The sequence below is a fragment of the Spinacia oleracea genome, chromosome 3 (assembly GCF_020520425.1).
Source record: "Spinacia oleracea cultivar Varoflay chromosome 3, BTI_SOV_V1, whole genome shotgun sequence".
Lineage (NCBI taxonomy): Eukaryota > Viridiplantae > Streptophyta > Magnoliopsida > Caryophyllales > Amaranthaceae > Spinacia > Spinacia oleracea.
Genome location: NC_079489.1, coordinates 51,845,072 through 51,871,959, shown reverse-complemented (window position 1 = coordinate 51,871,959; position 26,888 = coordinate 51,845,072). Strand labels below are relative to the sequence as shown.

The 26,888-nt window shown below is 39.6% G+C and overlaps 2 protein-coding genes across 2 annotated transcripts; both read left to right on the top strand.

The window, feature by feature from the left end:
• Positions 1 to 12,145: 12,145 nt before the first annotated feature.
• Positions 12,146 to 14,086, top strand: LOC130469687 (uncharacterized). The gene is made up of 3 exons (XM_056839114.1): positions 12,146 to 13,342; positions 13,435 to 13,688; positions 13,940 to 14,086. Exons 1-3 carry the CDS (start codon positions 12,295 to 12,297, stop codon positions 14,084 to 14,086), a joined length of 1,449 nt encoding a protein of 482 aa, XP_056695092.1. The 5' UTR covers positions 12,146 to 12,294.
• A 27-nt stretch (positions 14,087 to 14,113) lies between these two features.
• LOC130470329 (uncharacterized) lies at positions 14,114 to 15,776 on the top strand. Its single transcript, XM_056840295.1, has 2 exons — positions 14,114 to 14,800; positions 14,882 to 15,776. Exons 1-2 carry the CDS (start codon positions 14,120 to 14,122, stop codon positions 15,680 to 15,682), a joined length of 1,482 nt encoding a protein of 493 aa, XP_056696273.1. The 5' UTR covers positions 14,114 to 14,119; the 3' UTR covers positions 15,683 to 15,776.
• Positions 15,777 to 26,888: the final 11,112 nt, after the last annotated feature.

Below are 26,888 nucleotides of genomic sequence, written 5' to 3'. Positions count from 1 at the left end.
TAGAATTATTTGTTGAGTTTAACACTAAATTAATAGATTTAATTAGTATCTAAATCTAATAAGATTAGATAATTTGAATCCTAGAAGGTTTCTAGTTCCGATGATCCTACCCTATAAATAGGTGATGGCAATCACAATTTATAATACATCAATTCAAGTATTCATATAGTTTTAAGTTAAAAACTAAAGTTAATAATTTGCCACAAAATTATAACCGAATAACATAATACCTTAGGCTAAATTCTAGTTAATTGAATCTATGGCGGATCCGGACGTGCTGTGGACTATATACGGTGGGACTACACTTGGAGTCCTAAACTTGTTCTTGTTCGGTTCGGGAGCAGCTAGGGAAGGCACGCTTCGAATGTATGCATCCTAAATTATGCTAATTATTATGTGGCAATTAATTTGGATTCCTAGATTTATGGTTTTTTCACATGAAATATATACGTTTTATATTTGTCATAACCTAACAATAGGAAGGTTTACAATATGCATCCTAAGTTAACGTAAGATGTTTAAAAGTTACCATTGTATACGTAAAAGTTATCTATTTTTTACTGATAAAAATTTTCATTTTAATAAAAAATATTTCTTCAAAATCACTAATTATGTATAAATTTTACCATTTAGCCTTTTAAAATGTTTATCTATCAATTATTTTTTTAATAATATAAAAGTTGGAGAAATTGGGTAAAAGTTAGAGAAAACATGGTAAAAGTTATGTTGGTGTACAATAAATTTATTGTACACCTTGTGCATGCAAGACCTTTTGAAAAACAATGGGCACAACTTGGGGCAAAACGGTAACCGGACTATTCATGTAATAGTAAAGGGAACTCCTCTCTTTTAGAAGTGTAGTGATACACAATTTCTACTAATATTACTAAAGGTTACATCTATTTGTAATAGGTTACTTCCATTTATAATTTCAGTTACTTTTATAGTTTTGAAGAGTTTCTTTTAATCCAGTTATTTAGTGACTTAAAACATTAGAAAGTTACTTTGGTGTTTTTTTTTTACTAAGGTTACTTTTTGTATGTTAACGATGTTATTTATAAACACTATACACAATTACTGCTAATAACTAAGGTAACTTATTATATCTTTAATTGGTCACTTCAATTTACAATTTCAGTTACTTTTAAGCTACTTATTCAGTTACGTCTAATGTTATTAATATGTTATTGGTGTTACTTTTAACTATTAGGCACAATTACTGCTATTATTACTAAATTAACGCCAAAATGCTCGATCTGCATCGTCACGGGATACCTACTCCTGCATCGTACCCCCATGATGGAGTAAAGAAAACAATCCAATTTCTATGTATGACGCAATAGACAATACGATGTAAAACAACTTAACAAGTTGTTGCTTTCTCATAGCAATAATTTGCCAAATTTAATTTACTCGATCTCGTGCCATATATAATTAAACCAGGTCCCATAGTAAAAAAAGAAGCGACCATCATCGATGGGGTGAAATATTTCGATTGCCGATTTGCCCTCATATTTATCTCTCATGTTATGTTTCATGGTGTGAACATGCCACACCGTCTATTAATGGTGTGGCTTGTCACATATGAGACTTAAGGGTTAGATTTTGTTTTTTTAATGGTTTTTTGAATTTATTATACAACCTTTGTTTTTGTTTTTGTTTTTCCCCGACTCACGTACTTTTGCAGGTTGTATAAAAGAAAGACAAATTACTTACTACGTACTTCGACCAATGATGTTTTGCCTTAATGATTAACGCCGAGGCATGTGTACAATAGATTTCAGGTTTGAATCTTCCCGTCCCCATTTGTAATTTATATTGCCCTCGTGGCTCATTCACACAAAAAAAACTTACTACGTACTCCGTACAATTTACCCACGAGGCCCAAATCACATGAAACGAAAATGATAAAGGTCGCAACATGTGACCTTTAAGCCGTGTGCCCGTGTCACACTGATGACATGACATGCTTATTTGGCATGATATAAATTGGAAAATAAAATATTTAACTTATATCCTATTATACATGTTAAAAAAAATGTAGGAAAATCTTACTATTTTAATGTGTTTCCTTCTTCATATCGATTATCTTATTTACATATTTTCATAGTGAAAGTATTGCATCGATAGTAAAAATATTCTGATGACGCATATCATACGGGGTGTCTATATGTACCAATTAAACTCTGACACGTAAGATTGCGACAACATTTTGCGACTTTTATCAGCACCCCACGTGAAAAACAAATGACCTTATCGGCCATCAAAAATTATAAGACCTTGCTCAAGAGTCAAGACCAAATTCGACATGAATTGCGAAAACTTTTACGGTCGGTTTGGTAGCCGGTAATAAATGGTGGGAATTGAAATAAATCAAGTGTTATTTAACAAGAAAATAACATCATGATGTCCATGTTAATAAAAATTTGTCATAAACTTGGTATTTTTTTTCATAAATTTGCATTCACACTTAATACCACACGCAAATTGTAATGAACGGTAATGGAAATTTATAATAAACAAGATAATTTTCAGTGAAATAACATTAAAATGGGAATGAGTATTGATTTTCCTTGCAAATTTACATACAAACTCATTATCATTGACTCATTTTATGGCCGGCAACCAAATGGACTGTAAGGTCCTCGATAAATGACATATGTACATACCCGAAAGTCCAAAACCCGAACAAGAATCAGGTTAACCATCTCCTTTAACCCTGATTCCTTAATGAAGTCATTGTCAACATCTGGCCATGGCTCGCAATCTCTATGTAGACAACTCTAGCAATGCATTCAAATCCAAGTTAGGAGAAGTCGATCAAAGCACTGGAATAATAAAAGGGTTGGTTAACAGATGGTTTGATTTTATTAGTTTTGTTCATGTTTATAGAGAGGTCAATTTAGCGGTCCATACTATATGGGAAGTGATAAATCCAAGGAAAATTTTATTTCTTCCAAGAAAATCCACATTTTTTTAAAGTTGATTTCCTTGGAAGAAGTGAAATTATTCCTTGAATTTATCATTTCCCATACTATATCTCACCTTAGTCAGCTCGAGTTCTCTACACGAATGTGGATAGGGGGTTGTCCAAGTATTGTATAGATGTAATCGAATCTACTTTTTTTTTTAGTTGTTAATGAAAACTAATGGTCGGAGTTGTTTCCTATTTTTTAAAAAAACATTTAATCCTGGATACTTCACAATCTAGCTCAAAAACCAAATGATGGAGAGAGTTGGAAATAAACTTGGATAAGCACCCTTCCTGTCACACATAATATTTCATATGGTTTGAGTGGTTCGAGCGACACCCCAAAGTGTGTATATGGTTTGAGTTTTTCTTATTCATTCCCAATTCATTTATAAATTTCTTTATATATACAGTTTAATAATAAAATTAGTACGTTAATCAACAATAAGAACTTTTGTAAGTAACAATTGTATATTGAGTTACAAAGTCGAAACAATTAGAAAAAAAATACAATTAGTTAGCTAAAAGAAAGCGCAACATTATTTATTCCTATTCTTTTCTATGTTAATTTCATAGTTTATGCTTGATCTAATTAATTTTCTAGAAAAGATACGTGATTTGATTAGGGAAGGTTTTTCAATGGCTACAACAAAACGATAGCTACTACAATAAACCAAATCTTAGCCATTCTTTATTGGTGACTGACCTGGGCCATTGATTTAGTCAACTTTATAGTTTTTTTAAAAAAAAATAGACAAAAAATTCCCTAGTTTTTATCCTACGTTCAGTTTCTGGTGTTTTCTCTTTCTCAACCCCTTCTTTGATTTCCCAACCATTCAAATTCGACCGAAAAGTACATCAATGAAAACATGATTCTATTTCTAGTCATCTTCTTTTAACATTAAAACCATCTCAAATTATTTAATTCGATTAAAATTCGATCAAATTTTCTTCCCCAAGAAAATACGAAATTTGAAATTGGAACAAAGAAGTCTTGTATTAATGGAAAATCGTAACAGAGACCTGCAAATATGAACATATATATCTAAAGAAAAGAAGGGGTAGGGATAGTCATTATCAAACTTGTAATTTCTGCTTTGTTTTTTTACTCATCAAAACTTAGCAAAAGTAATTTACGGAGTAATATTTAACATACACCAGTTCTGCAATTTTGTGAAAAAAAGAACGAAAATTGTGAGTTGATTTAAGGTTTTAGTGATCGAAGCCGTTGATCAAAGTGGCCACTTCAAAAGCGGATGTGTTACTTTGATTGTTTTGTTGCAGAATTTTTGAGATTAGAATATAGTTGTAGATGAGACTATAGGTATTTATAATTTTCAGTTTTCAATTAATATTTTTTTAGTATAAAACTTATTTTAATTTAATTATAAAATGGTTAAAAATAAATTAAAAGTCAGCAAAATCAATGGATAAGAATAGTCCTATTTTATTTAAGGGCTAAGATTTAATGAGTTATAGTGGCTACCATTTTATTGTGGTTATTGTAAAATTATCATTTGATTAGTACGTATATGAATAAAAAGTAATGAAGAAAAATTTGATCAGTAGGTAAATGAATAAAAACTAATGGAGTGCACTAAAAACTAATTAGAGGTTCAAATAAGCATTAATTTATTACGTACTTCCATTAATTTTCATAGCTAAAGTTTGAAAAGGCAAAATAGAGGTTAAAGCATTACCCTATATGATCCCATTAACAGTTAAAGCATTACCATTCACCACTTCATGAACCATAGCATAACAAAAGGTTACAAAAACTTCCAATCTAATGCGTGCTTCCATTGCTTGCCTAGATCAATACAGAGAAACTCATACTCGAGATTAGAGTGGATGACTTTATTAACTAGAGGATGATTTCATCAGACAGGTGGAGGAGATTCTTCCTGTTGATAAGGTGGCCAAAGTCCCTATTTTCAAACAAATAAAACGATTGTTAGAAACCCCACAAGTAGCAGTTTGACTAAAAACACGGTATTAAGAAAATTGTAATATAGTGTATGAGAAACTGAGAAAGTGTATGTGAAAGTGAAAAAGTGGGATCATATAGTGTATAGGAAAGTGTAAAAAGTGAAATATAATGTGTGGAAAAGTGAGAATGTATATGGAAAATTGGGAGAGTGAAATATAATTTATGAGAAAAGGGGAAAGGTAAGTCCAAATAAGGAAACAAGAATATAAGTTTGAGAAGCCCATAATTGAAAACAACACTATAATTTTGGGACGGGTGGGTATTATGTGATTAAGATCAAATGGCGGATCCAAGAATTCATAAAGGGGTATCAATCGACTGTTTATCCTTTATCCTTACCCTTTTCATGAACAACAATCTGTAGGCAAACAGTTACTAACTCAATAAAGTTTCAATTAAAACTACACATAATTATGAAAGCATGTAAACGCCCTTTACCTCTTCATCACTAGGAGGATCAATATCCCTAGGATCCCTTGGATGTTGATTATCACCATACGCAACATCAATACACTACAAACAAAAGACATAAATCAATATTGTATACCACCATTAATACAATAAACTTGGTCTATTATATACATATTAATTCATATATATTGTATTGAGAGATAGTCTTTTGTTTTATTTTTTGACAAGGAATAACAAGGAGAGATAGGGGTAGTTTGGTTGACATACGAATTAAATTTTCATGGGAAGTTTGTTTTCATGGGAAGTTACTTCATTTGTAAACTTACTAGGAAATGGCATACTCTTGTTTAGGGATGGAAATGAGTGGGATTTGGATCGGTTGGAGCATCACCCGCATCTATACGCTCCACCCGGTCCATCCGTCACCCGCTTTACTCATTACCCGCATTCCGTCCATCTATCACCCGCGGGTGAACCGGGTGGATCGGGTGATATTCGGGTCAAAATGGTAAACCATTAAAAATCACCACCTAATAATATGCATAATAATTAACCAAAAGAACAAAAATTATATACCTAAATTCATCCCCGAAACATATAATTATTTTTTATTACGCATAACTTATAACTAAAAAAAAACAAGCACTAACTTTAACAAGTAATGGATTTATCAACACATTTTATGTTTAAATATAAATATAAATAATATATTTAAAATAAACGGGTGACGGATCGGGTGGTAAACGGGTGATGGATCGGGTGATGGATAAAAAAACATCACACGCGTCCGACCCGCATCCATCACCCGCTTCACCCATCACCCGCTTTTCATCCATTTAATTCTTTAATCCGTTTAATTATAGCGGGTGACCGGGTTCATGTATCATCCACTGGATATTTCCATCCCCACTCTTGTTTGGTTGCACTAAGAATTCATATTTCCTAGGAAATGATATGGGAATTGTGAATTACCAAGGGGAGGGTGGGTAAGCCACTTCTCATGTCCCATGGGAACTCCAAATTCCTAAGAAGTTCTACTTTTCCCATCTTATTAATTTCATGCTAACCAAACAAAATGAAAAATGTGATCTTCCTAGGAAGTCACAATTCCCCCTCTACTACATTATATACTTCATATAGCTAAAACATTGTCCACATATTTCACAAACAACGTACTTACTTCGTATTACCTTTTACCTATTACACTTACCCCAATATATCCGTAGTCTCCTGTTATTCCCGAAAATCGGTCTGCTTTCTTGGCTTTTTTAATCTCCTCCATGTCCCATGCCATTATCCTTGGGGACAAACCCCACTGCATTGGTCTTCTATTTAGTCGATCAAGATAAAATATCTGCATACAAAGACCAAAGACACATATACGCTCATTATCAACAATAAAATCAGATTGAACTAATACAAGTAACACAATTGAACTTAAACACTATTTCCACGTTATTCTCACCACTAAATACATGCTACAACCCCCTAGTCCTTTGACCCATCCCAATGTATAAAATTCTCTGCAGAACACTTTCACTCTTTCCATGAAGAAATCATAAACAAGCTTGCACCAATCATACTCCCGGGCTTGCATACCAAGTGCACGCATACAATAGCCCCTTAGATAACCTTCCACATTGTGTTGGACATAAGAACATTTGTAGTGTAGCTATCAGAAACATCGTCTTAAACTCCTTCTCCTCATTTTCTTCCCAATAACCCTCGAGTCTTTTAAGGAATCTTGGATTCACTGGTATTCCGTTAGTTGTAACAATAGAACCTGTATTATTAGGGTGATCACCCTCCCAAACATGTCCGTACGTGGCTAGTAAACATTCCCCGAGGCTTTTCATTTCTTCCTCAGCAGCAGATTCCGTTGTTGGAATCACCTTATTCCCTTTTAGGAGTCCAAATATCCAACGAACTTGGGTTTTGGTCATGGGGAAATCAATTCCATTAGGGGATGAGAATACCTCGCTTATAGGGTCTACACGAGTCATAAGCCAGTAAACAAAGCTCCGGGGCAAGTGGAGGCCTACCAAGTGATATAGGCCACCATACCAAGTGATATAGGCCACCAAATCCCATTTCTTCTACCCACTTTCTCCTCCGATTATCAAACTTGTATAGCATTCTTCCATATGCTTCTACCTTGCAATTGATGGTTGCCGGCTGCACCTTGTAAATCATATAACATAGCGTATTATCACTAAAACACAACACATATAATACGGTCACCATTTATATTTCACAATATATATTATATATATTATTATATAGTACAATATTACACATATTTAGTACAATCTACCAATTATGTTGATTCATATTTCTATTTTACACTACAACTAAAGACATATACAGTAAAGTCAAAAAATTATACTCCTTTCTATTTTTATACTTTCAATATATTATATATATATATATATTATAACCGAAGATATATTGATTCATTTATATTTCACAATATACTCCGTATATTATATAATATTATTATATACTACAACATTCCACATTTTTAGTACAGTCTACCAATTATATTGATTGATATGTTCTATTTTACACTACAACCGAAGACATATACAGTAAAGTCTAAAAGCATAATTTTTTTCCTCACTTTAACCAATATTATCAAAACTTTTACTGAAGTGTACATTAGCAACTCATAAAGGTTGCAAACATAACCAAGTTACTCTATAAAAAAAAATAAAACAAAATAAGAAAAACCAAGTTATATGCTATTATGCAGTAATAAAACTCTTAATATCATACCCGTCCTTTGTATTTCTGGTATTGCACTTTCAATACCTCGCGGGCTTCTTTCACTTCACCACCCTTGGTTAAAGTATTATCCTACAAGATAGAGTACTAAACATGTTTTATTTAAGTAAACATGCCTAAAGTAAAACATATAAAAAAGACTAAAAACTAACTATACAATTACACTAACTAAATTTACACACAACCTTGAATATTCTCTCCTGTAGGATCACTTTCCCTCCTATGGTTGTCACATTCCTCATATGTTTGTTCTTCGATCCCTACCAAGTAGTGCCATTAATAGATGTACACATTTCTGTTTTTACCAAATTTATTCTAAAACAGAGAACTCACTGTTAGACACAATAATATGTGAATATTCTGGTTCCATAAGGAGGCTCTGCATTGCTATTCACATGAATCACATACATATAGTTTACAACATTAACTAGGGTTTTGTACATTGCTATATTTACAATGCTAAATATGGAACAAGAATATTCACATATTATTGTGTCTAACACTCACCTTAGGCCGTCCCCTCTTTCTTTTTATAGTTGTACTAATCTTCGGCGCTACAAGATCCTCATCATCTTTGTCGCATTCAAAATCTTGGTTAAAGTCCTCATCTTGTTCACATCCACTAACATTCAAATCCAAACGTTTCCTGGGTCTACTCATTTTCCAGCCCATTCAGCTAACAATTATAACTACTTGGTGAACAAAACAACATGTTTGGGTCAACCGGCCAAGTTAACGTTCCGTTAATGCCTTCACTTTTCCATTCGTCCGATTTTACATTTTTAGCCTTTGGTTTGCTCATTATTACATCATTACTCTTTGATATGCTTCCCTTTGATGAAGTACGGAGTATATTAATTAAAAACTAGCTTTGGAGTCCGTTCAAAGAACGGGCAATTAATTATATAGTGTTTGTTAAGCTGTTTTTTAAAGTATTAATTTTATTGAGGGCTTGTGATTTTAGTTATAGTATATGATTTATATAGAGGTGATCAATTAAATTTCTAAGTTGATAAAATATATAAATTATATTGTGAATTAATATTAAGTGTTAAAAAAGGAGATGAAGTAGTAGAAGTTGAATATGAATTTAATGGTGAATTGATGTTGGATGAGGAAGATGAAGTGGAAGATGTGTTGAAGTTGTGAAATGTTTCGTATAACAAACAACAACATGAAAAATTGAAGAAAAAAAAAAAAAAATCCACGGATGAAAGAAGGAGGTGACACGTGTCATTTAACAAAAAAAATTAAAAAACCATGGTTGAAAGAAGGAGGTGACACGTGTAATCTAATCATGTATGGTTATCCTTTTTAAATACTAGGTATAGATTTCAAACATTTGTAATGATGGTACTCTTTCTTATCTCTATGTACTTTTCTTTATTATTATTTTATTGAGAAAGCTTGCTGAAAAAGTTACAGTAAAAAAAATTTACTGTATTAAAAATATAATATAAATGGGATAAAAGATAATTCTAAGGCTTGCAAGCTGAGATGGGACCTTTTTTGTCTTAAAAATAATCTAAGTATTCATCTCTCCCCATCCAGAGATGTCAAATGAATAACTCAAGTTGGGTTCGAGTCGGGGTATCTCTAGTCGTGTTCAGGTTGGATTATGACGGAATATTTTACCTTTTAAATTTAATTTGGTTCGGGTTTGGGTCAGGTAAAGTTAAGTTTGAGTCATCTCATATCTTTTTACCATTTCAGATACATGTACATGTAAGTTTAGTTCGAATCATATTTAAATACTTCTTCCGTCCCAAAATATTGGGTTTGTTTTCCTAAAATGATGTTCCTAATGATGTCTATTTCTATTTTAACCGTTAACTTTTCCCATAATACCCTCATTCACAAATTGTAATTCCAATATTGTCCTTAAAAAGTTGGAATTTATAATTTGAAAATTGTACTTTTTGACTTTTGTTCAACCCATTTGTTTGATTTTTGTCTTTTTTAGGCTCATTTATTTAATCCTTAATTTCTCTCTCCCTAAAAGCAACCTAACATATACTTTTTCTTGAAAGTACAAACAATTATTGTTAATTATTTTTGTTATTATTTTCCTTAATTCCTGTGTTTTTAGTCAGACAAACACTATATTTTGGACGGAAGGGATAGGATTTAATTCCAAATTTAGATTTTAAGGCTCTATTCTGTTCGTCTTATTTTGACTTATTTCAGACAAAATAAGTTCATATAAATTCAGATAATATAAGTTCAGCAAAATATATTTTTTTCGTACATTTTCATACACAAATAAATTATTTCAGATAATATAAGTTTAATCAAAATAAATCCAATAGAATGGAGCTTCGCCGGATCTGATTTAAAATGAGTTCATGACTGATTTATATAGGGTTATTTTGTCGTTAGGATTTCTCACCACCACTTTCCCCTCTTATCTTTCCATCATATCACATTTCTCATCATGACTGGTTTGGTTCGAGTCCCATCCGACTTCTATTTCTAACACGTTTTTGTACGGTTCTTTTTGACGATGTAAATTTAGGTGGCTCTTAATCTCTCTCCCATGTCACCTAAGCACAAACTCAAAATAAGAGTCTCTTTTAAAAAAATTGTATAAATAGGTTAACTTTTAACACTATCTGTTATTCTTGCTTACCCTTTTTTTTTCATGCAACAAAATTGATGTGGCACTAGATCTTATTTCAAAATTTTATCTTACAAACTCTAATTAAAAACTCTCATTTCTCACCTAAGAGCTAGCTCTTACTTTTCTCTCTCCTTAAGATCCCCTTAAGAGACTCTCCTTATTCATGCTCTAAGGGGAGACTCTTATTTTGGTGACTCTTAGACTTTCCTATGTCCACATAAGTTTTAACTCCAAATAAGAGTCGCTCTAAAAAATTGTGGAAATGCACTAACTGTTACTACTAACTCTTATTCTCTCTTACCCTCTTATTTTATTTTATTTTCAAACAAAAAATGTTGACATGTCATTAGCTCTTATTTGTTGGAGCTAGCTCTTATTTTAGAATTTTCTCTTATACACTTTAATTAAGAGTCTCACATTTCTTACCTAAGAGTACTAGAATAGCTCTTAATTTTTCTCTCTCCTTAAGAGAATTAAATTTGGTAAACTACAAAGGTTGTAGTTTTGCTTTGCCGTATCATTTTCAAACTACAACCCATTTCCAAGCTACAACCTTCCCAATAGAAAACTACAACTATCTATAGTTTTTATAGGTCCTACATATCAATCATCATTTCTAATTACTTTGAATATTCCTTTTTTAATTACCTTGTGTTCCGGTGTTGTAAAGATGGAAACAATGGGCTTCGAATGAAGGCCCTTTTGTATGTGTTGAAGATCTTGCTTGTTTGAATGAGTGGAGTCCGAATTCACCTGCACAAGAGCAAAGTCACTAGCCTCGGGGGTGTTTCCGAGGAAAGCCCCTCCGATGCCTAAGTAAGAATGATGCTCGGATTCTAGAGAGAAGTTCTCTAGAAGAGTAGTCTTAAGGCGATAAATTGGACGTACCTTGAGGTGTGAGCCTTGGCGGCCTATTTATAGTGTTTGCATAATAAATGCCCATAGGTCACTTATTGTTATTGGGCCTTGGGCCTTAATGGATGGCTGAATAGCCATTGGTAGGTTTGATGTTGTTGTTTAGAGCCATTGGGCTTTGGACTTAGTGGCCCAATTGAGAATCAATTGGGAGCCCAAACAACATGCCCCCCAGACCCGGTCCATTTAGAATTAAATGGGTGGGTTTCCAGCTGTCAGAAGTCCGAAAGTTCCCTCTCTTTTTTGAAAAGGGATGATTTGCATTGATGACAAGTGTTGGGAATTGTACTGTGTCATGGAGATCGTGGGTTTGAGGAAGTTGATGCGCCCTTTCTCTTTTCTATAAATACTGGGTGCCTTGCTCCTTTTAAACTTTTTACTCCTTATTTCAAACCCATTCTCTCTCTGAATTCCGGCGATCGCAGTGCAATTTTCTTCTTCAGATCTACGAAATTCGGCCAACTTTAGACTTCGGGAACTTGTGTTGTTCGCTTTATCGGCGAATTCCGCTTCGGAAAAAGGTAATTTGTTTCTGAGTTCTCCTTTTTTCTTCGTTCTTCCTTCTACCCCTCAATCTAAACCCTAGATCGAGATTTCGCGACCATGGCAAAGAATAGGGGCAAAAACAAGTTCGTTGTTGGCTCCTCTAGTGAGAGAGAGAACGTGCCTTCGGGGAGGTTACCGAAATCTTCGAGGGGTCGACCTTCGGAGAGGCCGTTGGAGAAGAGTTCGATTGGTTGGGATGCTTCCGAAGATGAACGTGCAACCTCTGGTGAGAGAGCTGGCTTTTCGGGTGTTCGTCGTCGTTACTCCGAGTTTCCAGTTCATTGGTCGGAAGCTGATCCGAAGGGCAAGTATGCCTCAATTTTGCATGAGACCACGCAGATCGACGGTCCGTTGGAGAAATCGGTCAGCGGTGACTGGTTGGTGGAAGCGAAGTTAGGGAATTATCATCGGAAGGCCGAGGAGCTATACGGAATTCAGCATGCCTTGGGGTACTGGTGCGAGCTTCCTGAACAAGAGCGTCCTCGGGTGACTCATCCACCGAGGGGGTTCATTTCCGTGTATACTCACCATTTGGAGAATGGTCTCCGCTTTCCTTTGGATCCGTTCGTATCCGAGGTTTTGGTGTCGTACAACATTAGTTTGGCCCAGCTCACACCCAAATCTATGAGGCACATAATCGGATTTAGATGGGTGTGTGACTTCGTCAATTTCCCTTGCTCTGTCGCTATTTTTCGGGATCTTCACGATCTGGTTCTCAACCATGCTTCCAAGGGTGATGGGTATGGTTGGTGGACCATTGTCAACAAGAAGTCCCGAAAGAGGGGGGATCCGAACTACATCACGGCGTACCCCTACCTTAGCTCTGACCACAATTGGAAGACGGAGTGGTTGCTCGTCCGTGTGCCGACGGATCCGAAGCATCCCAACTTTTATCGTCCTCCGAAGTGGTTCGTGGCTCCTGATCCTGATATGAGGGGTGTGGCGGCTCCAGATCGGAACCATCGCCACTATGTGGACCTCCTCCAGTGGTTCTTGGCTCAAGAGGATAACCACCGACTGCCGTCTAGCTGGCTCCCGAATCTCAATTACATTCTGAGGGAGGACATTCTTGCTGTTGCCGGTCTCAGCAGGATTTTTGACAGGGGTAGGTGTCTTTCGGCTGAGACCGTTTTTTCAGTGAGTTTGTCCTCTTTCCTGTTTCGTTTTGCTGACATTTTTTGTGCTTTGTTTTTGCAGAGTACGGCTTTAGCTGCATTGATCCTAAGAAGTTGGGCATTTCTTTGGATTTGAAGACTATTCACGACCCGGCTCCCGAGTACAAGTTCGGAAAAGATAACCCTCGTAATCCTCGTCTGAAGGATTACGTGTTGTCTCCTTTGGGGGTTGCTCGGATATCCGAAGTTCGAGCTGATCCGTGGGATTCCGCCTCTTCTGTTGAAGCTGTTCCTGTGAAGGTTGTGCTTCCTGAGTTGAAGACGACTTCGGATCCGGTGAGTGTTCATTTATAGGCTCGATTTTCTGTTTATTTTTTTCTTTTCGGTTGGCCGTCGGCTAACGTCTTGGTCCTGGACCATCTTTTTAGGGTCCTGGGACTGACGCTGTGCCGCGTGCCGTTCCTTCGGTTTCATCTCCGGCTCGGATAGATATCTCTTTATCTAGGAACCGGGTATTTCCCGCTTTTTTCTCTATTTCTTCCTTTTTCTTCTTTTACATTCGTTGACCCTTGGTCTCCCCTTTTTAGGATCAACGCAAAAGGAAGGGTAGCACTCTTTTGAGGCCTTCCACGCATCCGAAGAAAGCGAAGGCTTCTCAGCCCTCGGAGAAGGTATTTGTTCTGACTTGGAGTTTTTGTAGTTCGTTTCTCCCCTTTTCGGAAACTAATCTTTGAATGCTTGCTATGCAGGAAGCGGTTTCGGAAGTCATGCCTCCTCCTAAGAATCTTCTTCACTTCATGCCCTTGCCAGGGCAGAAGTTAAAGAGTGTGGTGGTTGCTGAACCGCCGGCCGTGGATCAGCCGCTGATCGAGGAAGATATCATCCCTTCTCCCCTTAAACCATCTGCTGCTTTGGGGATCGAAATCCAGGATATCACCGAGGTGATGGAGGCGATTGAAGCCGATTTTGTTCCTGGTTCGGATGTTCCTGAGGTAGCTGGGGAGAAGAAGGAGTCTGCTGATCTTCCCTTCGAGAGGGAGAAGAGTCCAGACAAGGAGATGATAGATCTCTCGGGCCCCGAAGCTGCGGTCCCCGAGGTTCAGAAGGAGGTTCCCTCTGCTGGAGAGGAGGAGCAGCCCGAGCAAGGTTTGACGAGGAAGAGGCGCCACTCAACTTTGGGTTCTACTTCTACCTCGGCCCTGGATAGGCTGATCCATGCTGATCCCTGTTCGGATGTTCCGCTAAAACGGATCCCCGAAGAAGTAAGGGAGGCGATGGCTCGATATGCCAGGGCTCCGATTTTGGGAGAGGACCCTTTGGCTCACGTGGGATCCTTGGTGGGCCCCGAGGCTGCTCGGGAGAATCTGCTTCGTGCTAACCCGCAGTGGAGGGTTCCTGGGGCCGAAGAGAGGAATCCGGCAATGATGGCCCAGTACTATCTGAACGAGGTAATTTGCTAGATTTTTCTCTTTGAGTTGTGTTTTTGTTTTGTGTTTTTCCTATTTTGCTCATCTTTCTCTCGTTCCCAGGCTGTTTTCTGGTCTTCGTTCGCTTCCGAGTGTAGCTCGGTTGAGGAGAAACAACTGAGGAAATATCGTGAGGCTTATGCTCGTGATATTCCCATTTTGGACCAGAAGGCTGGGCAACTCCTCTCCGAACTTACGGAACTCAAGCAGCTGTACCTTCACTATAGTCGCGAGGCTAGAGAGTCTGCTGAGAAGATCGGGACCGAGGTTGGCCAGCTCATCTTCCGAGTTGAAGAGGATGCTGAGAAGATCGCTTCCTTTGCTGAGGAGAAGAAGGATATGGCCGCTAAGTTCGCTAGCGAACTTGAGGAAAAAGATAGACTCTTCCAGGAGATGAAGTCTAAATTTGAAGCGGCCGACAAGGAGCGTAAAGAGGCGGAGTTAAGGCTCCATCATTTTGTCCAGCATCGGGAGCTGATCCAGCAGCAAGCTGATAAGGTGCCTGTCCTTCGGCTGAAGCTTCGGGAAAAAGATGACTATATTCGGAAGCTGGAGCAGGAGCGAGTCAACCTCTACACTGCTGATCAGTGTAGAGAGCAGTACTGGAACGGCATCCTGGGTGCTCGGCGCATGTTTGCGAAGCACATGCCTCACTTCCCTTGGAACGAGAAAGTTCCTCTATGGATGCAGGCCGAGGACCACTTGGTGGAATGCCAAGCTGATCGAGATGAAGCTGAAGCTGAACGCCAAGCTGCTCTTGCAGAGGCTCGGGCCCAGAAGGCAACTTCCGAAGGTGATACCACTGCTGGGGGTTCTTCGAAGGATGCTCCCCTAGGGGCCGCTTCTGAGACTCCCAAGAGTTAGGGATTCGGGCAGTCGTCTTCTTCAGAGTCGGTCGGTTCCAGTTGAGGACTTCCGAATATGTGCTTGCTTTTCCCCCTTTTGCCTCGGCGCTGCGTTGTACTCATTTCTTTTTGATTTCTTTAGTACTTCGGTAGGCCGGTATTGTCTGTTGATGGCTGCCGATTTTAACTTGTTTCATTTTGTTTTCAATTTTTGAGGTTTTCGATGTGTTTGTACTTCCCCCAAATATTGAATAAAAAATGAATGTTTGTTACTTGGCTGCTTCTTTTGTTCTTTCGCAATTTTTAGGTCTTTAAATCCGTAGATTTCTCGAGCTCCTCTTTCTGTAGACTTGCTAAAAACCTTTTGATCTTGCGAGCTCTTTAAATCCGTAGATCTGCTAAGAGACTCTTTGACTTTGTGAGTTCTTCAAATCCGTAGATCTGCTAAGAGACTCTTTAGTTTTGCGAGTTCTTCAAATCCGTAGATCTGCTAAGAGACTCTTTGACTTTGTGAGTTCTTCAAATCCGTAGATCTGCTAAGAGACTCTTTAGTTTTGCGAGTTCTTCAAATCCGTAGATCTGCTAAGAGACTCTTTAGTTTTGCGAGTTCTTCAAATCCGTAGATCTGCTAAGAGACTCTTTAGTTTCCAGACTCTTCAAATCCGTCGATCTGCTCAGAGGTTTGGATTGTTCTTCCGATCTCTTGTGGTTCGGAAACCTGGGCAAGAGATCGCTAGTCTGCCTCTTTAGTTATGCCTTCGGCGATCCGTGGATCTGAGCCGGAGTTTTATAACTTGATTCGAGCGACTGTTTGTTGCGAACAAATTTTATTAGGGTACCGCGAATCCGAGGATTCTGGACGGTTCCCTGAAGTGTATGATTTGGTCATTTCTTGCATTTTATCAAGGAATGGGCAAAGTCAACCTGTTTTTGGTCTCGGATTGATCAGATCCGAGGCTGCATATATATATAAAGGGACAATAAATGTAGAGATAAGTTTAATGAAACACATGGTGCCAATGGCTTTCCTCTTCTCATTAAACAACTTACTTGGCTTACAGACAGAGATCATACAAAATATTTCTTGAGAACATCGGTATTCCAATGGTTCTTCAGAATTGTTCCATCTAACTGTTTCAGCATATACGTGCCTGGCCTTTTTTCGGAATGGATGATGTATGGTCCTTCCCAAGTGGCTGAGAGTTTGCCATGGATCCGTCCTTTCTGAACCGAGGCGGCGTTTCTGAGTACTAGATCACCGACTTTTAGGGGTCTGGCGTTGACTCTTCGGTTGTAATGCTTGTTGACCCTCTGCAAATAGGCTGCGTTGAGTGTCCTTGCATCGTTCCGAGCTTCATCCAGTAGATCGAGAGCTTCGGATAGAAGCTGGTTGTTGCTTTCTCCTTGGAGCCCATCATACCTGTTGTATGCCTGGATCCTCAGGCTTTCTGTTCCGATTTCCACAGGAATTACAGCTTCGGATCCGTATACAAGGTGGAACGGTGTTTGTCCGGTAGCTTCTTTTTCAGTGGTCCGAAGGGACCATAGCGTTCCGGGTAGCTCTTCTAACCATTTGTTTTTGTCATCCTCGACTCTTTTCTTGAGTGCGTTGAGGATGAGTTTGTTAGCAGCTTCGGCTTGCCCGTTGCTTTGTGGGTGACAGACTGCCGAGTATGCTAGGTGTATGCCGAACTGTTTGCACCACTTTTGCAACGGGGTGTTGTCGAACTGTTTCCCGTGGTCGAAGACCATCAGTCTTGGTATGCCGAACCTTGTGATGATGTTCTGCCATATGAACTTGCGGACCTGAGGTTCGGTGATGGAGGAGACAGCTTCGGCTTCGATCCATTTGCTAAAATAGTCGACTCCTACAATCAACCACTTCTTCTGGTTCGTCGCTGAGGGGAAGGGACCAATGATGTCTAACCCCCACTGTGCGAATGGTAAGGGATACAGTGTTGATTGTAGGGCTTGAGCTGGTTGATGGATGGCTGGTGCGAACTTTTGGCATTTCTCGCATTTCCTTGCCATCTGCTTTGCCTCGGAAACCATAGTGGGCCACCAGTACCCAGCCCGAAGGGCTTTATGTGCTAATGTCCTACCTCCAATGTGGTTTCCGCATATCCCGAGGTGGATTTCCCTTAGGATGTAGTCAGCGTCTGTTGGACCCACACATTTTAGCAGCGGAGCAGAGAATGATTTCCTCATGAGCTCTCCTTCGGCGCTGATGATGAACCATCTGTTGAATCTTTTCAGTTTTCTCGCTTGCAGCTTATCTTCAGGAAGTTCTCCCCTTTCTTTGTATGCAACTACTGCGTCCATCCAGCTCGGTTCGGTACGTAAGCTGCATACTGTGGTGGGTAGCAAGTCGATGCTTCTCTCCTGGTGAACTTCCACGTGGACCGACCTGTTTAGGTCGATGAGTGTCGAGCTTGCGAGTTTTGACAGTGCGTCTGCTTGCGCGTTCTGTCCTCGGGGAATGAGGATGACTTCAAAGGATCTTAACTTTGACGTTAAGGATTTAATCTTTGCTAAATAGGCTGTCATGCTGGGCCATTTGGCCTCATACTCCCCTCGGATCTGGTTGGCTACAAGCTGGGAATCAGTTTTGAGGCGAACATGTTCGGCCTCCAGGGATAAACAAAGCTCTATCCCTGCGATTGCGGCCTCGTATTCGGCCTCGTTGTTGGTTGCTTTGAAGCCGAACTTCAATGCATACTCTATGCTTTTCCCCGTCGGGGGGATTAGTACAACTCCTGCCCCTGAGCCGTTTACTGTGGAAGATCCGTCAGTGAAGACCTCCCACGTGCTTTTCGTATCATCCAACATTTCCTGGTATGAGCACTCGGCCAAGAAGTCTGCCAATGCTTGTGCTTTGATTGCTGTCCTCGGCTGATATTTGATGCCGAACTCTGATAGTTCGAAGGCCCAGGCAGCCAATCTTCCTGACCTCTCTATTTTGTCGAGTACTTTTTCGAGCGGTTGGTCAGTTAGCACTGTGATCTGGTGGGAGTCGAAGTATGGCCTCAGTTTTCGTGCAGCTACCACTACTGCATATGCGACTTTCTCGATGAGTGGGTACCGGGTTTCGGCTCCTGTAAGTGTTCGGCTGGTGAAGTAGATTGGCTGTTGCTTCTTTTCTTCTTCCCGAAGAAGCACTGCGCTGACGGTTCCAGGGCTAACTGCGACATATAGGTACAGGGTTTCCCCCTCCTTTGGTCTGGCCAGTGTCGGCAGTTGAGCTAGGTGGGCTCTGAGTTGCTGAAAAGCTTCTTTTTGCTCCTGTTCCCATATCAGTTCGGGATCCACTTTCCTCGGGACCCCCTTTTTCTTGACTGGTTCTGCTTCTCCTCCGGGGAGGTTCTTTGGTTTCAGTGCCTTGAAGAAGGGGGCTCCCTTGTCCGAGGCTTTTGATATGAACCTTGTTAGTGCGGCTAACCTGCCGGTTAGCCTCTGCACATCTCTCTTGGTCTTCGGCTCGGGTAAATCCAATGCCGCTTGGACTTTGTCTGGGTTCGCATCAATTCCTCTTTCGCTCACCATGAATCCGAGGAACTTCCCTGACTTCACCCCGAAGACGCATTTTTTTGGGTTCAGCTTCATGCTGTATTTCCTCAGATTTCCGAAGGTCTCTGCCAAGTCTTTGACATGGTCTTCCTCCTTGATGCTTTTTACGATGGAGTCATCTACGTAGACCTCCACGTTCCTCCCTTTCTGGTCGGCGAAGACGTGGTCAACTAACCTCTGGTAGGTGGCTCCGGCATTTTTCAAGCCGAAAGGCATCATTTTGTAGTTGAACACTCCTGCGCTTGTGATGAACGCTGTCTTTGCCCTGTCATCGGGGTGCATGAATACTTGGTGGTAGCCTGAAAAGGCATCCATGAAGCTGAGCAGTGCATGGCCGCTGGTGGAGTCAACCAGTTGATCTATCCTTGGCAGGGGATAGCAGTCTTTGGGGCAGGCTCGGTTTAGATCTGTGAAATCTACGCACATTCGCCATGAGCCGTTCGCTTTCTTGACCATCACCACGTTGGCCAGCCACTTCGGATACATGCATGGTTCGATGAATCCGGCCTCTTGTAACTTTTTAACCTCCTCGGCGATGGCTTTGTTTTTCTCCGAGGAGTAATTTCTCTTTTTTTGCTTGATTGGCCGAGCTTCAGCGTTGACATCCAGCTTGTGACAAATCAGCTTCGGATTTATCCCTGGCATATCTGCTGCTGACCATGCGAAGATGTCTTTGTGATCCCTGAGTAGTCGGATCAAATCGATTCGGAGCCCCGAGCTTAGGCCCTTGCCTATTCGGACGCTCCTGTCTGAATTATCTTCGAGGAAGATATCCTCCATTTCTTGATCTGGTTCGGGAGATAGGGTTTCGGGGCGAGCATCAACTTCTGCGGGAGACAAGCTGCTCGTGCTTGCTCTTCTTCTTTTTGCCTCGCTTTCCTCTCCCTTAGCTCCTTTTTCTTCCTCGGGGCCGTCCTCTAGTTTGGGCTTTCGGACAGCAGTGTGGCAGGTTCTTCTTGCCACTTCTTGATCACCCCTGATTCGTTCGGCGAATCCTGCATCCGAGACGTATATCATCAGCTGGTGGTATGTGGAGGGGACTGCTTGCATCTTGTGAATCATGGTTCTCCCCATGATTACGTTGTATACGGAGTCGCAGTCCATCACCAAAAATTCGTCCCGAAGGGTTTTTGCTGCCTGGCCTTCGCCCACTGTGACTGGCAGGGTGATCTTTCCTCGAGGGATAGCTGCGGATCCGTTGAATCCGATCAGAGGATAACTGACCTTCGTCAGTGCTTCCTCTGGCTCTTCGAGGATCAGCTGCTCGAAGCAGTTTCTGAAGATGATATTGACGGCACTTCCTCCGTCGACTAATACTCGATGTACGTTGTGGTTATTGAGGTCCATGGAGATGACCAGAGGATCGTCATGTTTGTACTGGACTCCGAAGCAATCATCAGCAGTGAAGGTCATGTTCGGGGGGTGTGGCTGGTTGTCTCCCACCGTGCTGAAGTTGACCCGATGGGAGAGGGCTCTTAGGTGTTTTTTGCTGGCCTGGCCAGACTTCTGTCCCCCGAACACCACTAGGATGTCATTTTTCTTGTGCCCTGTTGCTTCGTAGACCCTTTTCTGGGGTTGCTCGTGTTGTTTGCCGCTTGCGGCCTTTTCTTTTTCCTCCCTTCGGTCTAACAAGTACTGTTTCAGGTAGCCTCGGCGAACGAGGTCCTCAATGTTGTCTTTCAGCGAGTTGCATTCTTCGGTATGGTGACCGAAGTCATCATGGAACTCGCACAATTTGTTCTTGTTTCTCCGAGCTGGGTTGGACTTGAGCTTCCCCGGTAGTTTCCACTTTTCATCATTTCTGTTGAGGCTAAATATCTCTTTTCGGGGCAGAGCTAGTGGAGTGTAGTTGGTGTATTTGGGTTGAAGTTCACCCCTTCTCCCGTCTTTCTTCGGGCTCATCTCTCTAGCTCCTACTTTCTCTTTCCCTTTCCTCGAGCCGCCCTCGGGCCTGCTCTGGTTATTCTTTGTGTCTCTCGGATCTGACGATCCCTTCAATTTTGCAGCGGCCTTGTTGAACTCTTCGGTTCTGATGAACGCATCGGCCATTTGGAGCACGTCAGCTATTTTGGAGGGGTTCTTCATTGAGAGTTCGTCACGGAACTTCCCTTCCTGGAGCGCGTGCTTCAAGGCGAAGATGGCCACGTCTGGCTGCAAGTTTGGTATGTTTGTTGATTCTTTCATGAATCTGGCCATGAATTCTCTCAGACTTTCGTCTCTTTCTTGTTGGATTGAGGTCAGTTCTGCTGTGGTTCGCTCGGGGCGATTGTTGCTCACGAACTGTGTGCAGAATCTCTTTTTCAGCTTTTTCCAGCTCTTGATCGATCCCTTCGGCAGCGATCTAAACCACTCTCCCGCCACTCCGGTTAGCGTGGTTGGGAAGTATTTACACCAACATGCTTCGGAGTAGGGACTCAAGAACATTTGCTGTTCGTATGAGATGACATGATCCCTCGGATCTGTGATTCCGCTGTAGGTTAGGTGCGCTGGCAGTCTTACTTTCGGTATTTCTTCCATGATCAGCTCGTCCGAGAAAGGGGATGACGTAGGAGTCATGATTCTTTTCCCGAGTCTAGCCCTGATGCCTTCGTTTGCCGAGGTTCTGAGATTAGAACGCTCGGGCGTACGATGGGGGCTAGGGGTTCGATCATGCCTCCTGTCTCTTCTTCTTTCTCGGCTACTGACCTCGGGTCGTTCGCCAGACCTGCTCGACTCACCTACCCCGAGTCTCGTATGGATCGAAGGTCTTAACCTTGAATGGACCGAGGGTCTCAATCTGCTGAGCACCGAGCTTCGGATCCGAGTGTTGCGAGTAGTTGATTCGCTTTGGAGAGCTGTTGGAGTAGGCGATGGTCTCGCAAACCAATCTGGTTGCTGTTGTGCCCTTTTTTGGGTGTCCCACGTGCTTTCCATCCATCTCGACGTCAAGTGTGTACCTGTCAAGGGAAGGAGTTCTCGTTCGGGTCTGGACACTTCCACACTGGGTGGCTCGTTCAGCCTTCGCCTGGTCCTCCTCTCTTCTCTGCGGTCATTTGCCAGCCCTTGCTGCTTCTCATTGAAGAGGAAGTTTTGCATGATGGTCATGGCCGCAGTGAGCTCTTCCCTAGTTGGAATCGGAGGTCCTGCATTTGTGGCGGTCGTAGCTCTGCTTGGCTGTGACCTCGCCATCGATTGAGGGTGCCCCTCTTGGTCAGATTCTGAATCTGACCGCACCATCATATCGTCGTCATTGTTGTTAACAACATCGTTCACCATTTTCGCGGAAAGAGGTGATTAATGTCTTTCAAAGGCTTTGAAGTGTTCTTCCCCACAGACGGCGCCAAATTGTTCCGGTGTTGTAAAGATGGAAACAATGGGCTTCGAATGAAGGCCCTTTTGTATGTGTTGAAGATCTTGCTTGTTTGAATGAGTGGAGTCCGAATTCACCTGCACAAGAGCAAAGTCACTAGCCTCGGGGGTGTTTCCGAGGAAAGCCCCTCCGATGCCTAAGTAAGAATGATGCTCGGATTCTAGAGAGAAGTTCTCTAGAAGAGTAGTCTTAAGGCGATAAATTGGACGTACCTTGAGGTGTGAGCCTTGGCGGCCTATTTATAGTGTTTGCATAATAAATGCCCATAGGTCACTTATTGTTATTGGGCCTTGGGCCTTAATGGATGGCTGAATAGCCATTGGTAGGTTTGATGTTGTTGTTTAGAGCCATTGGGCTTTGGACTTAGTGGCCCAATTGAGAATCAATTGGGAGCCCAAACACCTTGTAAATAAAATTAAATTTAGTTGTAACTAAATATTATAACTATGCTCAATAAAATTCAGATTCGAAAAATAAATCTGGCATTATAATTTTGGATTTATATTAATATGCGAATTTGTAAAAAATTTCAGGAAATGTAAACAAAAAAATTGAAGTTTCTCCATAAATGACGTCATAAAAGCAAACCCACAAAAAAATAATTGAAATCAGATGCATGTGGGGTGTGGGGGACCACAAAAAATTTCAACATTAAGCTCATTTCATGTGTTTAACCAACACGCACCAACCACAATTCACTGTTTTTGTAATCCCTTGTGGTTTATATCACACGCATAACCAAAAACCTACCGATGTGATTTGACACATTTTACATAACTACTCCGTATTCCAAAAATACATATCGAGACGAAACAAACAAGACCCCAAACGACTATATTTTTCCATACATATATCACAAATGCTAGTTAAATTCAAATTTGTGAATAGTGTCAAAATTCAAAGTGTCCCAATTATTTCGAAACGGAGGTAGTATATGTTCACCTAAATTTGAATGAAATTAACGTCTACTTTTATTAAGAGTAATACTTAAATATTTAAAAAACTTGCTAAGTAAATGAATTATGTTTCTTATCTCTCATGATCATCATCCCAAAATTTACGCCTATTTTTTTTAACGCATAACTGGACTTATATTAAACTGAAAATAGAAGGTTCGAATACAATATCGGGACAAAAATCAAAAACTTGCCACCCCGATTATTAACCCATGAAACCCAGCCCTTCTATTGACCCAAAATATGTACAAACTTAACAAAATCATCACCAAGCTTCCTAAAATGAAACAACAGTGAGACATCCAAGCTTGGGATAAACCATGCACTAAGAGAACTACTTTCCTGGATCACGAATATGCTCTGCATCTTCATCCTGTAACTGCTCTCGCACTTGGGTAGTTCTTGTGAGGCCTGCTGCCGTCGTTGTAACTTAGTGGAGATCGTTCCGAACATAATTTCTGTTGTAAAGGTTGGACTGTGCTGCTCCTCAGAAATGGCTTCCTCCAAATCAATTACATTACAACTGCTAGATCCCTGTTGTTGCCTTCTCTTCTCTGCATTTTCCAGTTGTTGTAGATCACCTTGGTATGCGATGTTGACAAAGGGAGGGGGGTTGAGGAAGAAGTTGTGACCAACTGCCATCTCCAATGCATAATGAGCAAGGGCATATGCCACTTTGTTATTTGCCCTAGGGGTATGTTTCACCACCAAGGATTTGAATTTGCCCATAAGAGTAGCTACATCAGATAGCACAGGTTTGAGATCCTCATGGTACTTTCCATTCACAGATCCTAACATTTGTAATAAGGCTTGTGCATCCGTTTCAACTTCCAGATTCTGAATTTTGTATGATACAGCCATGAGCAAACCTTCCCTCATTGCATAGAGTTCAGCAGCAAGGGGGGTGATTGCATTGAACTTACTCGAGAACCCCATGTACCATCTTCCAGTGGCTCCCCTGAAAACTCCACCTCCACCAGCATCGTTGTGAGCCCTCCAACTTCCATCAGTATTGAGTTTTAGGTAATCATATGCTGGAGGAGTCTACAACGTTGGCACCATCTTTGCTTTGCCCTTATCCTTACCCTGAAAAATCTTGTTAGTAGTGGTGTAATCAACGTAAAAGGAATTATAAATAGAAAAGGCCTTGGCCATTTTTTGTTTAAACACTGCCTAATTTTTAGACTTCCAAATATGCCAAATGGCGATGCAGAAAATGGTTCTCCGAGTTCCAGATTAGCGTAGATTAAAATTAATCCAGTCAATCCAAGGAAGGTGGAAGAAGCTATGGAGATTGATACAATTGTGTTTGACTAACCTGCTGAAAATATAGTTCCATAGAATACTCGATTCCCAACAATCTCTAAATAGATGCAAATGATCTTCTTCCAAAGCAAAACAACGAGTACAAATTGCAGAAATACAGTTTAGTTTGATTTTCAAATTTTTTGCAACAGGAAGGATTTCATGAGAACAGTTTCAAATCAGCATCTTGTATTTAAAAGGAATTTTGATTTTTTAGAGCATTTTCCAATTAAAAGTAGAGCCTGAAGTGGAAGATTGGTTTGTAGGTTGGGTAAGAAGATAATAGGCAGTTTTAACAGAGAACTCACCATTTTTGCTTGGGTGCCATCGAATGAAGTCTGCTAATTCAGAATTGAGAGACAGAGGGACCGCCTTAATTAACTCGCAAATATCAGCAGGAACAAGGTGCTCAATTTTCCTTAAATCCCACCTCCCATCCCTAATGATGTCACTAACCAGATAATGGCCCACGGAATCAGGTATATCTCGATATATAACCTTATAAAGTGGTCCCGATCCCACCCAATGGTGATACCATAACGATGTTGTTTTTCCATTTCCTATACTAACGATTAAACCTTGTTTAAGCACAGGACGTCCTTTCAAAATGTCACTCCAAATAGGGGATTGATGAGAACCCGGAACACAATTAAAAAAACCAAAGAAAAGGTAAAAAACGAAAAGAATATATTCTCTCTTCTGATAAACTATAAAAAGAACAACTGTTTTTCAAAAAGAACATCATGTGAAAAATGCAACAGAAAAACAAAAAAAAAAAAAAATCATAAAGAACATGATAGAGTAAACGAAAAGAACATTAACCAAAACCTGAAAATGACACTAATGTTAAAAAAACCAAAGAAAAGGTAAAAAACGAAAGAATGTATTCTCTCTCCTAGTAAATTATAAAAAGAACAACTATTTTTCAAAAAGAGCATCATGTGAAAAATGCAACAGAAAAAAAAAAACAAAAAAAAATCAGAAAGAACATAATAACGTAAATTAAAATAACATTAACAAAAACCTGAAAAGAACATATCAAGTAAAACACTAATATTAACAAATCAGATAAAGGTACAAATATGAAAAGAACATGTTCGTTCTCATTTAAAATTTTATAAAAAGAACATCATGAGAAAAATGCAAATAGAACAAGATAATAATACTTGAAAAATTAAAAAATAAAAGAACAAAAAACCTAAAAAGAACATAAACCATTAAAATTTAAAAAACAAACAATGCTGATGACACAGAAATAATATGTTATAAAAAAGAACATTAGAATTTAAAAAGAACATAGAAATAAGAACAAGGAAGTGTACCTTAATCACCCGATGCACATTCATCAGCACCATCAATATCTTTGAATCGATAAAAAGATACAAAAACTAGCGAAATTAAAGTAGTATTTTGCTTAATTAGCTAGTTTTCGATAAACGAAATTCAATTAAAATCACATGTTAGAGAGAGAAGGAGGAGAAAATGTATTTCGACGAAATTCAATTAAAATCACATGTTAGAGAGAGAAGGAGGAGAAAATGTATTTCGAACTTTCTCTCTCATAAAATCTCTCTTTTGTTGAGAGAAAATAAAACCTCTCCCCTTTCTCTCTCTAAAATGTGTTTTAAAATGAGAAATGATTGAATTTAGTAGGAGAAATATTATATATATAAGAAAATGAAAAAAAAAGAGGAGGAAGGAGAAGAAATATAAGCAGTGTTCATAATCAGAATGGTGCACTTGTTTTTTTGGTACAAATATGAAAAGAACATATTCGCTCCCATTTAAAATTTTATAAAAAGAACATCATGAGAAAAATGCAGGGTAAATATAACAAGATAATCAAATATTGATAATAATACTTGAAAAAATAAAAATAAAACGTTGAAAAACCTAAAAAGAACATAAACCATAAATAAAAGAACAAAAAACTCAAAATTAATAAAAACAGAAAACTACAGGGGAAAAAAAAGCAACATATGAGAAAGAACAACAAAAGTAAAAGAAAAGAACATTCAAAATCTGCATGAATACTAATAAAAAAGAAC

Coding starts and splice junctions, on each gene's coding strand:
- LOC130469687 (XM_056839114.1), top strand. CDS start 12,295: ATGGCAAAGAATAGGGGCAAAAACAAGTTCGTTGTTGGCTCCTCTAGT. Junction 13,343..13,434: donor CAGCAGGATTTTTGACAGGG/GTAGGTGTCTTT, acceptor TTGTTTTTGCAG/AGTACGGCTTTAGCTGCATT. Junction 13,689..13,939: donor TGAAGACGACTTCGGATCCG/GTGAGTGTTCAT, acceptor TCCCCTTTTTAG/GATCAACGCAAAAGGAAGGG.
- LOC130470329 (XM_056840295.1), top strand. CDS start 14,120: ATGCCTCCTCCTAAGAATCTTCTTCACTTCATGCCCTTGCCAGGGCAG. Junction 14,801..14,881: donor CCCAGTACTATCTGAACGAG/GTAATTTGCTAG, acceptor TCTCGTTCCCAG/GCTGTTTTCTGGTCTTCGTT.